The sequence below is a fragment of the Monodon monoceros genome, unplaced genomic scaffold (assembly GCF_005190385.1).
Source record: "Monodon monoceros isolate NGI ecotype Baffin Bay Population unplaced genomic scaffold, NGI_Narwhal_1 Super_Scaffold_12, whole genome shotgun sequence".
NCBI lineage: Eukaryota > Metazoa > Chordata > Mammalia > Artiodactyla > Monodontidae > Monodon > Monodon monoceros.
The window spans coordinates 102,053,932-102,070,655 of NW_021703768.1; the positions used below are offsets into that span (position 1 = coordinate 102,053,932).

General features: G+C 35.4%; 1 protein-coding gene across 3 annotated transcripts in view; it reads right to left on the minus strand.

The window, feature by feature from the left end:
- Window positions 1-16,724, minus strand: part of CEP120 (centrosomal protein 120) — a 78,987-nt gene that overhangs the window by 8,576 nt on the left and 53,687 nt on the right. For all 3 annotated transcript variants that reach the window (XM_029216594.1, XM_029216595.1, XM_029216596.1), the window contains one exon: window positions 14,921-15,019. In XM_029216594.1, coding sequence (XP_029072427.1) covers window positions 14,921-15,019 — 99 coding nt within the window. The remainder of the gene's footprint in view (window positions 1-14,920; window positions 15,020-16,724) is intronic.

Sequence of the window (16,724 nt, forward strand, 5' to 3'; positions counted from 1 at the left end):
ATTAAGAAATGATAATAGAGGGCATTTTTCTCTCATTCCTGATCTCAGAGGAAAACCTTTAAGAAATATTTTTTGGTAGGTTTTATTAGATTAAGAAATTTCCCCTACATTCTTAGTTTGCTAAGAATTGTTACTATGAATGGGTACTGACTTTTTCTGCATTTTTGATAGGAGCATTTGATTTCTTCTCCTTTATTTTTTTTTTCTTTTATAAATTTATTTATTTTTGGCTGCATTGGGTCTTTGTTGTTGGGTCTTCGTTGCTGCGTGCGGGCTTCCTCTAGTTGTGGTGAGTGGGCTTCTCATTGCAGTAGCTTCTCCGAGTTTCGTAGCTTGGGCTCTAGGCGCACGGGCTTCGGTAGTTGCGGCACGTGGGCTCAGTAGTTGTGGCTCACGGGCTCTAGAGTGCAGGCTCAGTAGTTGTGGCACACGGGCTTAGTTGCTCTGTGGCATGTGGGATCTTCCCGGACCAGGGCTCGAACCCGTGTTCCCTGCATTGGCAGGCGGATTCTTAACCACTGCGCCACCAGGGAAGTCTTCTTTTATTTTTTAAGGGGGTAAATAGTCAACTTCCCCTTTGTTTCATAAATAAACTTAGTTGTGATGCTTACAAGTTTTATATCTATGTTCATGAGATTGGCCAATTAATTTTCTTATAATGTCCTTGTCAGATTTTAGGATCAAGATAATGCTGGTCTCGTTTTTTTAAAAAGTGAGAAGTATTCTCTCTTTATAGTTTCTGAAACAGTTTGTGTAAGATTAGTGTTAGTTCTTTCTAAAATGTTTACTAAAATTGAAACGTGAAGCCATTTAGGTCTGGAGCCTTCTTTTGGTAAAGGTTTTTCATTACATATTAAATTTCTCTAATAGCTATATGACTACTTCTATTATGTTTCTTTTTGTATTGGTTTTGTGAGTTCTGTGTCTCATATTCACATAAAAGTTTCATACCATTCTCTTATGTCCTTAAATGTCTGTGGATCTGTAGCCCTGTCCCATTTTTTTAAACGTTGATATTGGGAGTTACTGCCTATTGTTTTGGTCCTTGAACACTCTTTGCCAACTTTGTTGATCTTGCTGTACATTTTCCCCATATTTCATCAATTTTTACTCATTTTGATTATTTCCTTCCTCCTAATTTCCTATTTGCTTACTGTTTGAAAGGGATATTTAGAGAATAGATTTCATGCTTTTCTTATTGATATTTTTCAAGTGAACCTGAGGCTATAAATCTCCTTAAGCACAATTGTCATTAAAGCTCATGTCTTTACATGTTTTAATTATTTAGTTCAAGACATTTTCTAATTTCATTTGTGGTCTCCAATTTAGCCATGGGTTATAAGAAGTGTACTATTTCAATCATGGGGGATACTTATTATCTTTTTATTACTAATTTCTAGCTTAATCTCACTGTGCTCAGAGAACATATTCTGAATTACAATCCTCTGAAATTTGTTTAGAATTGCTGTTCGATTCAGCATATGAGCAATTTAGCTAAATGTTCCAGTGCACTAGAAAATGATGTGTATCCTGGGACTTGTTTATTTATTTATTTATTTTTTAGAGGGCTTCAAATGCTTGGCTATCTATTTATTTATGGCTGTGTTGGGTCTTCATTTCTGTGTGAGGGCTTTCTCTAGTTGTGGCAAGGGGGGGCCACTCTTCATCGCAGTGCACGGGCCTCTCACTATCGCGGCCTCTCTTGTTGCAGAGCGCAGGCTCAGTAGTTGTGGCTCACGGGCCTAGTTGCTCTGCAGCATGTGGGATCCTCCCAGACCAGGGCTCGAACCCATGTCCCCTGCATTAGCAGGCAGATTCTCAACCAATGCACCACCAGGGAAACCCCCTGGGACTTTGATGAAGTATTCTACATATAACAATGGTTAGGTCATCTAAATCTTATTATCCATTGTTGGTTTGCTCTATCAGTTCCCAGGAGAGTTACGGTAAAATCTACCATTATTATGCGCTTGTCCATTTCTCCTTTTAGTTCTATTAATTTTTGCTTTATATAAATTTGTGGCTGTTACCAGGAACACTCAATGTAGAACTGTTGTCAGCTTCTAGGTGACAGACCCTTTTATGATTATGAAAACTCTCTTAAACTACAGTAATGCCTCTTGCCCTAGAGTCTAAGCTCTGTGGGTTAATATTAATGTAACATACAATTTCCCCTCTTTTTAAATTCAACCATTGTGTACTTATAGTTAAAGCGTCCTTATATGTAAGTCACATACTGTTGCTTTTTTAATTCAGGTTTTAGTTGAATATGTCTTTAATAATGGTATTCAGTCCATTTATATTTAAAGAAATGGGTGATATATATGGGTTTAAATCTTTACATATTACTATTTTCTACTTTTTCCATCTATTTTATGTTCTGCTTCTCTCCTTTTGTCTTTTTTTAGATTTATCTAATATTTTATGTCATTCTATTTTTCCCTTCTATCAGCTTATTTTTACTCTTCTTTTACATGGAAATTAGGACCTTTACAACTTCACAGACAATGCAACATACTTTAAACATTTTAACTCTATTTATCCCTTCATATCTTTTGTACTATTATTTGCCATGAATTTTAATTCTCTATATTTTAAACCCAACAAATACTGTGATTGTTTTCTCCCAATTTTTGTTAGTCTGAAAGTCTTACGTCGCTTTCAATAATGAAGTACATTTTCACTGGCTACTCAATTTAGGTGGGCCATTACTTCTTTTCAGTACTTTAAGGATGTTATTCCACTATGAATTCCTTTACTACTGTTGAAAGTTCATCTGTCAATCTCATTGTTGCTCCTGTGAAGGAAACGTTTCCCTCTTCATCCATGGCTTTAAATATTTTCTTTGCTTTGGGGCTATTTTTTTTAAATTAATTTTTATTGGACTACAGGTGATTTACAATGTTGTGTTAGTTTCTGCTCTACAGCAAAGTGAATCAGTTATACATATAAATATATCCACTCTTTTTTAGATTCTTTTTCCATATAGGTCATTACAGAGTATTGAGTAGACTTCCCTGTTCTATACGGTAGGTTCTTATTTGTTAACTATTTTATATATAGTAGTGTGTATATGTCAATCCCAAACTTCTAACTTACCCCTCCTTCCCCCTTTCCCCCTGGTAGCCATATGTTTTCTATAACTGTGACTCTATTTCTGTTTTGTAAATAAGTTCATTTGTACCATTTTTTTTAGATTCCACATATAAGTGATATCATACGATCTTTTTCTTTCTCTTCACTCAGTATGACAATCTCTAGGTCCATTCATGTTGCTGCAAATGGCATTATTTCATTCTTTTTTTATGGCTGAGTAATACTCCATTGTACATACGTACCACATCATCTTTATCCTTTCCTCTGTCAATGGACATTTAGGTTGCTTCCATGCCTTGGCTGTTGTAAATAGTGCTGCAATGAACACTCGGTGCATGTATCTTTTCGAATTATGGTTTTCTCCAGATATGTGCCCAAGAGTGGGATTGCTGGATCACATGGTAGCTGTTTTTTAAGTAACCTCCATACTGTTTTCCATAGTGGTTGTACCAATTTACATTGCAACCAACAGTGTAGGAGGGTTCCCTTTTCTCTACACCCTCTCCAGCATTTACTGTTTGTAGATTTTTTGATGATGGCCATTCTGACCGGCGTGAGGTGATACCTCATTGTAGTTTTGACTTGCATTTCTCTAATAACTAGTGATGTTGGGCCTCTTTTCATGTACTTTTTGGCCCTGTGTATGTCTTCCTTGGAGAACTGTCTATTCAGATCTTCTGCCCATTTTTTGATTGGGTTGTTTTTTTCATATTGAGCTGCATGAGCTGTTTGTATATCTTGGAGATTAATCCCTTGTCAGTAGCTTCGTTTGCAAATATTTTCTCCCATTCTGTGGGTTGTCTTTTCCTTTATGGTTTCCTTTGCTGTGCAAAAGCTTTTAAGCTTGATTAGGTCCATTTGTTTATTTTTGTTTTCATTTTCATTACTCTAGGTGGTGGATCTGAAAAGATATTGCTGCGAGTTATGTCAGTGAGTTTCTGCCTATGTTTTCCTCTAAGAGTTTTATAGTGTCTGGTCTTACATTTAGGTGTTTAATCCATTTTGAGTTTATTTTTGTGTATGGTGTTAGAGAATGTTCTAATTTCATTCTTTCACATGCAGCTGCCCAGTTTTCCCAGCACCACTTATTGAAGTGGCTGTCTTTTCTCCACTGCATATTCTTGCCTCCTTTGTCATAGATTAGGTGACCATGGGTGCATGGGTTTATCTCTGGACTTTCTATCCTGTTCCATTGATCTATATTTCTGTCTTTGTGCCAGTACCATACCGTTTTGATGACTGCAGCTTTGTAGTATAGCCTGAAGTCAGGGAATCTGATTCCCCCAGCTCCGTTTTTCTTTCTCAAGATTGCTTTGGCTATTTGGGGTCTTTTGTGTTTCCACAGAAACTGTAAATTTTTTTGTTCTAATTCGGTGAAAAATGCTATTGGTAATTTGATAGGGGTTGCACTGAATCTGTAGATTGCCTTGGGTAGTCATTTGGACAATACTGATCCTTCCAATCCAAGAACATGGTATATCTTTCCATCTCTTTGTGTCATCTTTGATTTCTTTCATCCGTATCTTATAGTTTTCTGAGTACAGGTCTTTTGCCTCCTTAGATAGGTTTATTCCTGGCTATTTTATTCTTTTTGATGTGATGGTAAATGGAATTGTTTCCTTAATTTCCCTTCTGATCTTTCATTGTTAGCGTATAGGAATGCAAGAGATTTCTGTGTATTAATTTTGTATCCTGCAACTTTACCAAATTCTTTAACGAGCTCTAGTAGTTTGACTATTTTAAATTATTTACAAAAGAGACCCAGCAGAGTTCTCTAGCTCTTCTATTATGTGAAGACAGTGGAAAGATGGCCATTTATGAACGGGGAAGTGGACCCTCTCGACACAGGACTTGACCATGTGTACACTTTGATCTCAGACTTCCAGCCTTCAGAAATGTGAGAAACAAATTTCTGTTGTTTATAAGCCATCTAGTCTGTGCTATTTGGTTACAGCAGCCCAAACAGACTAACACAGGGGTCTGTGGCTACACAAAAAGTAGTCAGTCTCATATACCCTATCCTGTATGTCACTTATGTTCTTTGTTGTATTTTCCATCCTTTCTTCTGTTCCAGTTTGGACACTTTTTATTGGTTTATCTTCAGTTCACATATCCTTGGTTCTGCTGTTAATTCATCTATTGAATCTTACAATTCATTTGTGATACTTTTCAGTTCCAGAATGTCTATATGATTGAAAAGGTTCTACTTCTCTAATACATCTCTCCATCATATCACCTATTTCCTAGTAGTTATCTCTAACTTTGTGTCTGGTGATTCCAAAATCTGTTAATTTATTTCTGTTGAGCAAAAGACAATAAGACATTCCACATGCAAGTCTAATAAACAAATGAAAAGATGCTCAAAGCCAATAATCAGGGAAATGAAAATTTAAGCCACAGAATGATATGATCTCAGACCCACCAAACTGGAAAAAATTAATACATCTGATAACAGCCAAGTGTTAGACATGGTGTGAAGAATAACAATTATACACCATTCTTGGGAACTGCAGATTTGTACAACCACTTTGGAAAGTAATTTCACAACATTTAGTGAAGCAGAAGAAATGAGTGAACCCTATGACCAGAAGTTCTACTTTTAGATTTAAACACTAGAGAAAAATTTTAATGTATAAAATATTTCACTGTTGTCTTATTTTCAGAAAACTTAGAATATTCATATGTTTAAGTTTTATAAAGCAATAAAATAAACTTTAGCTACTGCATCAAAATAGCTAAATTTTGAATCACACAAGGTAGTCACAGAAGAATGATTCAAACAGAATATTTCCATGTATATAAAGTTTAAAAACATACAAAAGTAAACTGTTGTTTACCAATATTTTTAATACCTTATAAGCTTATAAAGAAAAGCAAAGGAATAATAAATACCAAATTCAGCTAAGTAGTTACCTGCGGAGAGGATGCAGGTTAGAAAAGGCACAAGGAGCACTGATAATGCTGTTTCTTACACTAGAAGGTGGGGGTTGAAGTGCAGAAGAATCTTCTTTTTTCCCCCTCTTTGGAATGTATGATATATTTCATTTAAAGAGTAATTATTAGAAAATAAAGAAAGGAAAAAAAATCCAGACAAGGATACACCAAGTTGTTATCTCTGGCTGAGGAGGTGATAAGGTTACCAGTGACTATTATTTTTCTATGTCATGATGCTGCAAAATTTGGATTTCTTTTACACTAAGCAAATATAATTGCAAACAGGAAAAAAATGGTCAATTATTTAATTTTAGGTTATTTTGTAAAACTGTAACTTTATAAACCTTGAAACATTTTAATCCTTAAACATAAGAAAAGCCTTTAAATGCCCTGAATTTTTAATCAAGTATATATCATTAATAATAATCACACACGCACACACAAAAATTAGAGGTTAGAGGAAGAAATCCTCTCTGCTGCCAGGTGCTCTGGGTTAAAGGCTCCTCAATCAAGTGAGTATAATCTTTATTTTGCCTTGGCTGCCTATAAATCCAGAGAGGAGATGTAAACATGCATACACTAGACTAAACAGCGGCTAAAACGTGGCCACTACTTACTCTCCCACTCACACATACCATGTAAGTCTGTGGGAAAAAACTTACAGCTAAACTAAGGAGCTCAAGTCAAGTTTTCTGAAAATAACCCAGAGCTGACAAGTCAGTAGGAGGGCCTGGATGGTTTCAAGACACAGTTTTTAACCAAGACTTGGACCTCCAACTGTTTTCTTAAACAAAGATTTACATCCCATCCTTGGCTAAATTACTTGTAAATTAATCAAATTAATTACTCTGAGTGGATAAGCAGGAGGCTGGACAAGATAGTGCTGATGTCAGCCAATGAAGTCTGTGTTGTTTTAACTAAATATATCAGCTTAGTTTTAAACAGATCTACTGTGCACAAATATGGTAAGGGACTCACATCCTACCCAAAATCTTAGTTCTGTTTCCTGTCCTGTGAACAAACATACCTAGTTTTAATGTTTCAGACATGATAAATTTCTGGGAAATTTAAATTTCCCAGAACAACAAATTCATACCTTTTAACAATGATTCATTTATTTTTAAAAAGTAGTGGCTGTTATTCTTCCTCCATAACTATATTCTAATGTGTCAAGAAATGTTTTAAAATAAATATGCTACTTAGAACACAGTAAAGTAACAATCTTAGCTTGGAGATGGGAAAAAAAGAAACTAAATTACCCCTTAAATGTCTAACAACCAGAACTCTTTAAAGTCAGTGTTATACATCATACCAAAGATAGCAAATCCAGACTGTATGGATATCGTTTCCTTGTCTTCTAAGTTAGGACCCATTTTACGTTACACTTATTTATATTTTACAGCTGTTGCCTACCCAGTTACCCAAGAACAAAAAAGTTTACAACATGGAAACAGGGTTTTATGCTTTTGAATCAGAAGAAAAGGGTTTTTTCCAAATAATTGGAAGATTATGATTTTTTTAAATTCACAAATTGACTATACTGGGTCACCTTTGAGTAATGGAAATCTCTGTTTAAACATTCTTTTGGCAACAGGCACGGAGCATTAGGTCTTATTTCCAAGCTTTACCAGCTGGGTTTTGTCATTAACATTTATTAACAATCTAAGATATGGCTTTCGCCGTCTAATCCGTACTACACAAATGTTTTGTATGGCCCTCCAGAGGATTTTGCTGTGACAAATTACTGGCAGAGATTATAGCCCCGTGGCTATTCACCAGAGGCAATGTAAAATTAACATGGTACTAATCCAATTTAAACAAGAAGTTGCACAAACAATCCTCTGAACAAAAGCAGATAGAGGATTCCAATTTTATATTCAAATACAATGTGTTTTGAATAAAAAGCCTTAGAAAAAAAATTGAAGTAACTTTCACACATATAAATTGTGCCTATTTGATGAAGGTATTAATTTTAATCTTCCAAAAACAGTGGCAGAACACAATTCACTACGGTAATCGCAAGGTCTATTAAATTTCTTCTTAAAGTGTTGCATCTCAAATGTGGTCTGTAGCACATCAGTGATTCCTAGTGACCTTGAAATATGTTTACAGTGTTGTTTCTAAAGCAGAAAGTCTGTGGGATAAGGAATAGAAGTGGTCTGCAATGAAGGTTACTGTACTGAAAGAATGAGACTATTTTCTTTCATGAAGTAGAAGTCTGGAGTTGAACCAGGAATTTAACACCATGTTTTCTTTTCTTCTTAATTCACTTACAGTAACTTAAGAGAAAAGAGGCATCTGAACTTTTGCGATATCCTCTGTTATTAGGCACAAATAGTTAAAATTACTTTGCCAATGCTTTTTAGGCAAGAAGGTAGAAAACACTTAGGAAAAAAGGGTAAACAGAAAACAATGAATTAAAGGAAAAATCCAGAAGATAGCAAAAGTGTATGAGAATGCATATGTTAGGAAGGAGGGGTGCTTGGGTGGGAGCCTTTTAAACTGAACGTTTTTTTAAGAGTCTCAGTCCATGAACTGGGGGGTTTTTGTTCAGATTATTTTCTTACATTTGAAAAACCACCTCAAACAGTGAAAACGATGTCGTCTGTCAACATACACATATGAACATAACTTAAAAATCAATTTACTTAAAAAAAAAATCAATTTACTCAAAGTAATAAATTTTTGCATGGATATTTCTTAAGAAACATAACAATTATAATGAAATTATGCTCTGATAATTAATCACTCATTTCTCCAGAAGAAATGCCCTATCAACAGCTCACAGGCTTCCGTCTTTTCATTACTAACTTTGGTAATGCCTTGTAATTAATTACCATTGCATTAGCTCTTATCCTTCATAAGTTGCATAAATTTCTTCAGTGGTAGGCACTGTCTGCCACTTCCTCCCAATCTACTCTCCATTTTAAAACTTGAAATGAGGGGCTTCCCTGGTGGCGCAGTGGTTGAGAGTCCACCTGCCGATGCAAGGGACACGGGTTCGTGCCCCAGTCTGGGAAGATCCCACATGCCATGGAGCGGCTGGGCCCGTGAGCCATTGCCGCTGCCTGCATGTCCGGAGCCTGTGCTCCGCAACGGGAGAGGCCACAACAGTGAGAGGCCCGCATACCACAAAAAAAAAAAAAAAAAACTTGAAATGATTTCATATCTAATACTGATATTTATTATTATTTTTTAATGTTTATTTTATATTGGAGTATAGTTGATTTACAATGTTGTGTTAGTTTCAGGTGTACAACTGAGTGATTCAGTTATACATATACATATGTCCATTCTTTTTCAAATTCTTTTCCCATTTAGGTTGTTACATAATATTCAGTAGAGTTCCCTGTGCTATACAATCCTGTGCTTATATTCTTGTTGATCATCTATTCTATATATAGTAGTGTGTATAAGTCAATCACAAACTCCTAATTTATCCCTCCCTCCAACATTTCCCTTTTGGTAATCTTAAGTTTGTTTTCTATGTCTGTGCATCTGTTTCTGTTTCGTAAATAAGTTCAGTTGTATCTTTTTTTTTTTTTTTTTTTAAGATTCCACATATAAGTGATATCATGGTATTTGTCTTTCTCTGACTTACTTCACACAGTATGATAATCTTTAGGTCCATCCATGTTGCTGCAAATGGCATTATTTCATTCTTTTTTATGGCTGAGTAATATTCCATTGTACATATGTACCACATCTTCTTTATCCTTTCCTCTGTCAATGGACATTTAGGTTGCCTTCCATGTCCTGGCTATTGTAAATAGTGCTGCAATGAACACTCGGTGCATGTAGCTTTTCGAATTATGGTTTTCTCCAGATATATGCCCAGGAGTGGGATTGCTGGATCATATGGTAGCTCCATTTTTAATTTTTTAAGGAATCTCCATACTGTTTTCCATAATGGCTGTGCCAATTTACGTTCCCACCAACAGTGTAGGGTTCCCTTTCCTCCACACCCTCTCCAGCATTTACTATTTGTAGACTTTTTGATGATGGCCATTCTGACCGGTATGAGGTGATATCCCACTGTAGATTTGATTTGCATGTGTCTAATAACTAGTGATGTTGGGCCTCTTTTCATGTACTTTTTGGCTATCTGTATGTCTTCACTGGAGAACTATTTAGATCTTCTGCCCATTTTTTGATTGGGTTGTTTGTTTTTTTCATATTGAGCTGATGAGCTGTTTGTAAATTCTGGAGATTAATCCCTTGTCGGTTGCTTTGTTTGCAAATATTTTCTCTCATTCTGTGGGTTGTCTTTTCATTTTGTTTATGGCTTCCTTTGCTGTGCAAAAGCTTTTAAGTTTGAGTAGGTCCCATTTGTTTATTTTTGTTTTCATTTTTATTACTCTAGGAGGTGGATCCAAAAAGATAGTGCTGTGATTTATGTCAAAGAGTGTTCTGCCTATGTTTTCCTCTAAGAGTCTTATAGTGTCCGATCTTACATTTAGGTCTCTAATCCATTTTGAATTTATTTTTGTGTATGGTGTTAGGGAGTGTTCTAATTTCATTCTTTTCCATGTAGCTGGTCCAGTTTTCCCAGCACCACTTATTGAAGAGACTGTCTTTTCTCCACTGTATAGTCTTGCCTCCTTTGTCATAGATTAGGTGACCATGGGTGTGTGGGTTTATCTCTGGGCTTTCTATCCTATTCCTTTGATCTATATTTCTGTCTTTGTGCCAATACCATACTATGTTTTTTTTTTTAATTAATTTATTTTTGGCTGCACTGGGTCTTCGTTTCAGTGTGTGGGATTTTTATTGCAGTGGCTCCTTGTGTTGTAGAGCATGGGCTCTAGGCTCACGGGCTCTAGAGCGCAGGCTCAGTAGTTTTGGTGCACGGGCTCAGTTGCTCCATGGCATGTGGGATCTTCCCGGACCAGGGCTCAAACCTGTGTCCCCTGCATTGGCAGGCGGACTCTTAACCACTGTGCCACCAGGGAAGCCCATACTATACTGTTTTGATGATTGTAACTTTGTAATACAGTCTGAAGTCAGGGAGCATGATTTCTCCAGCTCCGTTTTTTTTTCCTCAAGATTGCTTTGGCTATTTGGGGTCTTCTGTGTTTCCACAGAAATTTTGAAGTTTCGTTCTAGTTCTGTGAAAAATGCCATTACTAATTTGATAGGGATTGCACTGAATCCGTAGATTGCCTCGGGAAGTAAAGTCATTTTCACAATATTGATTCTTTCAATTCAAGAACATGGTATATCTTTCCAACTGTTTGTGTCATCTTCAATTTCTTTCATCAACGTCTTATGCTTTTCAGGGTACAGGTCTTTAGGTAGGTTTATTCCTAGTTATTTAATGTGATGGTAAACGGGATTGTTTCCTTAATTTCTCTTTCTGATCTTTTGGTGTTGGTGTATAGAAGTGCAAGAGATTTCTGTGCACTAATTTTGTATCCTGCAGTGTTACCGAATTCATTGATGAGCCCTAGCAGTTTTCTGGTAGCATATGTAGGATTTTCTATGTATAGTATCATGTCATCTGCAAACAGTGACAGTTTTACTTCTTTTCCAGTTTGGATTCCTTTTTCTAATACTGATATTTGAAACACCGTTTTTGAACCATTTCTCCCTCAGCTTTGAATGACAAAATACAATGATAACCCACTGTCCTCGTGTTTTTCTAATGCTTATTTTCTATTATTTATGCTAACTTCACTTGCATTTCTTACTACTCTGCCATGTTCTTGTTAAATATCAGCCCTCCCAGCTGAACTTTAAGTTTACTGTGGGGAGAGAATTGCTGTATCTAGAGCATCTACCAGTGTGCAAGGTGCAAGTACTTGATGAATGAAAAATAAACAAATAAAACAACTATAGATGTTTCTTCAGACTCAATGCACTCTCATCTCTTTACACCTAACTTTAGGAAGTTCACCTACTGACTGACAGTATTGCATATCTGCACAATTAGCCCTAACATAGGTTTTCCCCCTTTTGTCAGTTTCTACAGAACATCTATATTCAAGCTACCATCCATATACAAAGTACTGTTACTAGTCAAACTACACTGAACCTCACTTCCCCACTGCTACTATTATATAACAACATTCTCCTATCCTGTAGACTTAAAAATTTTCTATTTTTGGTTGATGTCTGTCATTTTTCAGCTACTCAGTGGTAAATCCTTCTAATATTTGTTCTATTCATCAATATTCCAAAGCTACCATCTGATTAGGTCCCCAATGACTGAAACCAAGAATACTACACAATAGCTTTATGGCTCATATCCTCTTAACAAGTTACCATTTATTGAGCATACACTATGTACAAAACACTGTGTTAAATGCTTTACAGACCACTCATTTAACTCTCAGAACAACCTGTGAGGAAAGATTTTTCATTTTCCAAATGAGGAGACTAATCAGAGAAATTATATTCCCCAAGTCCCAGAGGTAGTTAAGAAGTACAGCCAAGATTCAATACAGCTCTCTTGACTCCAAGGCCATGTTCTAAACTGCTATGTATGCTGCCTGTGGTAGAATTTGTATCCTGTTATTTTTAATAGCCACTCTCACCACATTATTTCCTTGCTCCCAATTCCACAGGGACTCCTCCCTGTGGTGCTAAATGTAACTTAAATATCTTGCCATCATGACTTTATATTAGCTTATTCTCTTTCAAAGTCACTTTAATTCTCATTACCTGAGCTAGTCTATCTGTCAGTGATGTCATTTTCCTTGCTTATGATAGGCCAAATCATGACTTCTTCTGCTTCAATACTCACTCTGTCAGAAATCCCTAATGTCTTCCACAGCTCACTTTGTTCTATTTGAAATTCTTTCATTATGTGGCTTCTATGGAATTAAACCATAACATTATAAAGCAGGAAGAGCCTGAGACCGCACTCTAGTCAAATGAGTCTAATCCTTGCTCTATCACTTAGTACCTGTGTGATCGTGCACAACTTACTTAATGTCTCTAAGTCTGTTTCTTTCATCTATAAAATGGAAATATTACCTGCTATATAGGGATCTTGGTTAGGATCAAATGAAAACGTATGAAGGGCTTAGCATAATACCAAGCACTTATCAGCTTTCCTTCCTCCTTAAACATGAGAATTCTAAGTTCTATCTGCCACATCTTCAATTATCACCTCTGCAAAAGGATTCCTTCATGTTATTAAGCTCAATCATCCTCCCAACATCAGTCCATATTTCTAAATGCTTGCTGAATTTCTTTCTGTAAAAATTAAAATGTTCAAATCTGCAAGTCCTATCTCCTCCCCATGCCTCAATCAGCTTCTTGTCTTAATAACCATCATTACAATCCTGGAAAACTCTCTTTCCAGACACGAAGGCTTGAACCCTTGACATCATCTTTGACTTTCCACTCTGCATTCTGATTAGGTATAGTGTACTGTATAGAATCTACCAAAACCATGTCTTTTAAAATAATCTCCTTGTCATGTTCCCACTGCTACCTAGTCCTTATTTCCTGAAATGACCTCTAAAATGGGACCTCCTCTGTTCTCCATGGAGAGTCTATGCTTTCTGACTTTGTGCCTCCTTGCTATAATCATTCTATTCATTGTATATACAACATTTTCGCCACAGCTTTCCTAAATCACAACCAGTTCTCCAGAGATCCATCTCAAATATCTCGTCCTCTATGACACCTTTCCTAAGTTCTATTAAATAGATGTACTTCCCCTCCTGAGTACTCTGTACAGGTCTTTTCAGGGCTCTTACTATTTGGCAGTAAATGTTATATTTACAGTTTTCTTCCCTATTACTAAACTGCAAGCTCCCTGAGGCAAAGACCTATGTTTTACTTATAACTATAAATCTAGGACAGTGCCTTGAACACAGGAGGCCCTCAGTACTATATATGATTATTCCACTCATTCATCTATCCTTAGTCTTGTGAGCATCTATAAAACATATTCAGTGTGTGTAATATTATTTTATACTTATGCTTACAATCTCAATTCATCTAAAAGCTATGTTAAGGCAAACTGCACGATTTATTCTCAGGCAGTCTAGTACATACTCTTCTATGAAGGTGGTAAGCATTTAGTACAATACCACAAAGATGTTTAATGACATTTGATGGTTTGGGAGACACATTAAAAAAAAATACAAATCTGAGAGACCCTACGTACCAAAATTGCATTCGGCATATAACGGACACATTTCAGAAAAGCAAAACTTACAATAAACTAACCACTAATGATCCTTAAAAGTTTAGGTCAAATAGGTGAGATTCAAAATAAAAATCTTGCTCATATTTTACTTGATCTTAATAATTTGAAGAAATTATAGCCAACATTAAGGTTAATTCCTCAGGAAGCTAATGGCATTTGTTACCTGGTACCAGGAAGGAAAAAAAAAGTAATGTAAAGAATTTAGGAAACTACTCTCACTTTTAAATCCTTGTAAAATTATGCAAAAATCCCGTGATCCCTTTTTTTTAATGAATAAATTACTGTGTCTTCCTAGGAATGACTTTTAAAATATGTTCTTAAAATTCTCCCCCCAAAGGCACTCCCAATAGAAGGAAATTAATACCAAGGAAAAAAGGATGGTAGTTTTATAAGTGAAAGTAAAAGGAGAAAAAGAATGATTGTTTTTAAAGTAAAAGTAGAAATTATTCCCAACTTGCTGTGGGGAAGAGGATAGTTGGCTTTAAAAAAAAAAAAAAAAAAAAAGGAAAAGAAAAAGAAGTTTTAGTTTTTATAAAGGAGGATCTTATATGTAACACATTAAAAAAAGGGGGGTGGGGCCTAATCTCAAATACAGAACTGGACATTTAAATACAGACATGTGAACCTAACAGATATTGCCAAATGTGCAAACTTGTAAAAAAAAAAAAAAAATCAGGGGAGAAAGACATAAAAAGAATAATCCATCATTAGCTATAAACTACATACCTGTTTAAGTCTGGCAAGTTCTTTCAAAGCTCGTCCCCACTGCTGCTTATAATGCAGCTTAGACTTAGTTGTGGATTCCAACTTTCTTTCAAGTTCAACCTAACAGTGATTAAAATCATATCAAGTGAAACACTATACCACTGTGTACAATCACTGAAAGATAATATATACAAAGACTCTGGCTTAAGAAAAGAGTTTATATAGTGTAACATACGACATCATCTAAAACTGTTATATAATTTACTGTAAATATTATGGCACATGAACATTTTCTTGTTTAAAATATAGTTGTATTTTTACTGCCTAACAGCCGATACTAAAAGGAACTGAATCAGTCTTAACCTCCAGGCAGTTGCTATAAATGTATTTAAAACATATATATTACATAAAGATCACAGAGTGAATAATACATTTTTTTTTAATATAACAAAAAGCAGTTGTTAGCATTCCATTTCACTGACACTCTCAACCTTGAAACCAAATTATTCCTGTTGGAGACCTATCATTATGTGGAATTTTGTCTTACATTGAAGAGAGCTTGTAGAGATACTTTTATAACTCTATTTTGGCAAAAATCATAGAATGCTGAGAACAGTGAACTGTTTTATCAGAAGGCAGTTTACTGAGAGTACAAAGTCAAAAATATTTTAAGAATGTTAAACCCAAGAGTAAGAAAAATAATGCTCCTAAAAACACTCATCTAACTTTTATTTTCTATTTTTCCTCAAATATATAAAGAAAAACACGAAATAGATTTGATTTTTAAAATACGGTTATTTATACTTGCAGCAGGCAATCTGTTGTGTATGAACTGAAGCCAACTTGGCTAGGTTTTGGAATGTACTCTCTCAAAGTTTCAAACCAAGTACCAAACAAATTCATGTAGCCAACAGACAGTTTTACTATTTAAGTGATAAGGTAATTATATGGATGAATTACAGTAAAATACTGTTAATCTAAACTGGTCTAATTTTTTTATATCAAGTCTAGTTTTTCCCATACACACAACTCCTAATGTTTTGCAGAAAAATAAAATCGAAGACACTATCCAAAAATTCAAGCTTCAGAAAGCTCAGAAGGAAAATAAAATGAAAGGAAAAGCAGATTGCCAAAATCCCTTCACAAAAGACCAGAATGTTCTCTGCAGTAATATATGACTTCATGGAGTCAAGGTCTTTTCTGCTTTACAAATCCCTAGTGCTTGGATTTAAATGTGTTGACATTTCACAACTATACTCATACATCTTAAGTTGAATAATACTCTGAGATTATCAAAGATGATCTCTTCCACTTATGCCCTAAAGACTTATACTTATTAGTTGGTAATTTTAACAAGAGGACATATGTCAGAGGAAAAGCAAAAATCTGTTTTATGACTGTGTGATAAAAGAATAGGATTCAATTATAAAAGTGACCATGTCCCTGGGTCTTGGAGAAGGTACAGTATCCTGGACGAGCCTCAGAATGAGGGTTAGGACAACCTAGAGAGATCACTTATACCCACTGAACTGACTCCATCAGAAAAAGCTGGGGAGGTTTTATCAGTTTTGCCATGATTATCAAAATAACTCACATTTGCATTGATATTCACACAGTAGTTCACACTAATTTAAAATGCATATATAATCAAAATATATAATGTCTTTATTCTTAACAAACCAAAAAAACCTGTAGCTAACAAATCTGAGACGTTACACATCATTTTTCTAATTTACCCCAAACTACCAAATCAGTGATGCCTAACTTTTTTTAAGGATACAGATGCCTCTGTGATTCTAAAGAAATATATGGACCCAACTCCCAA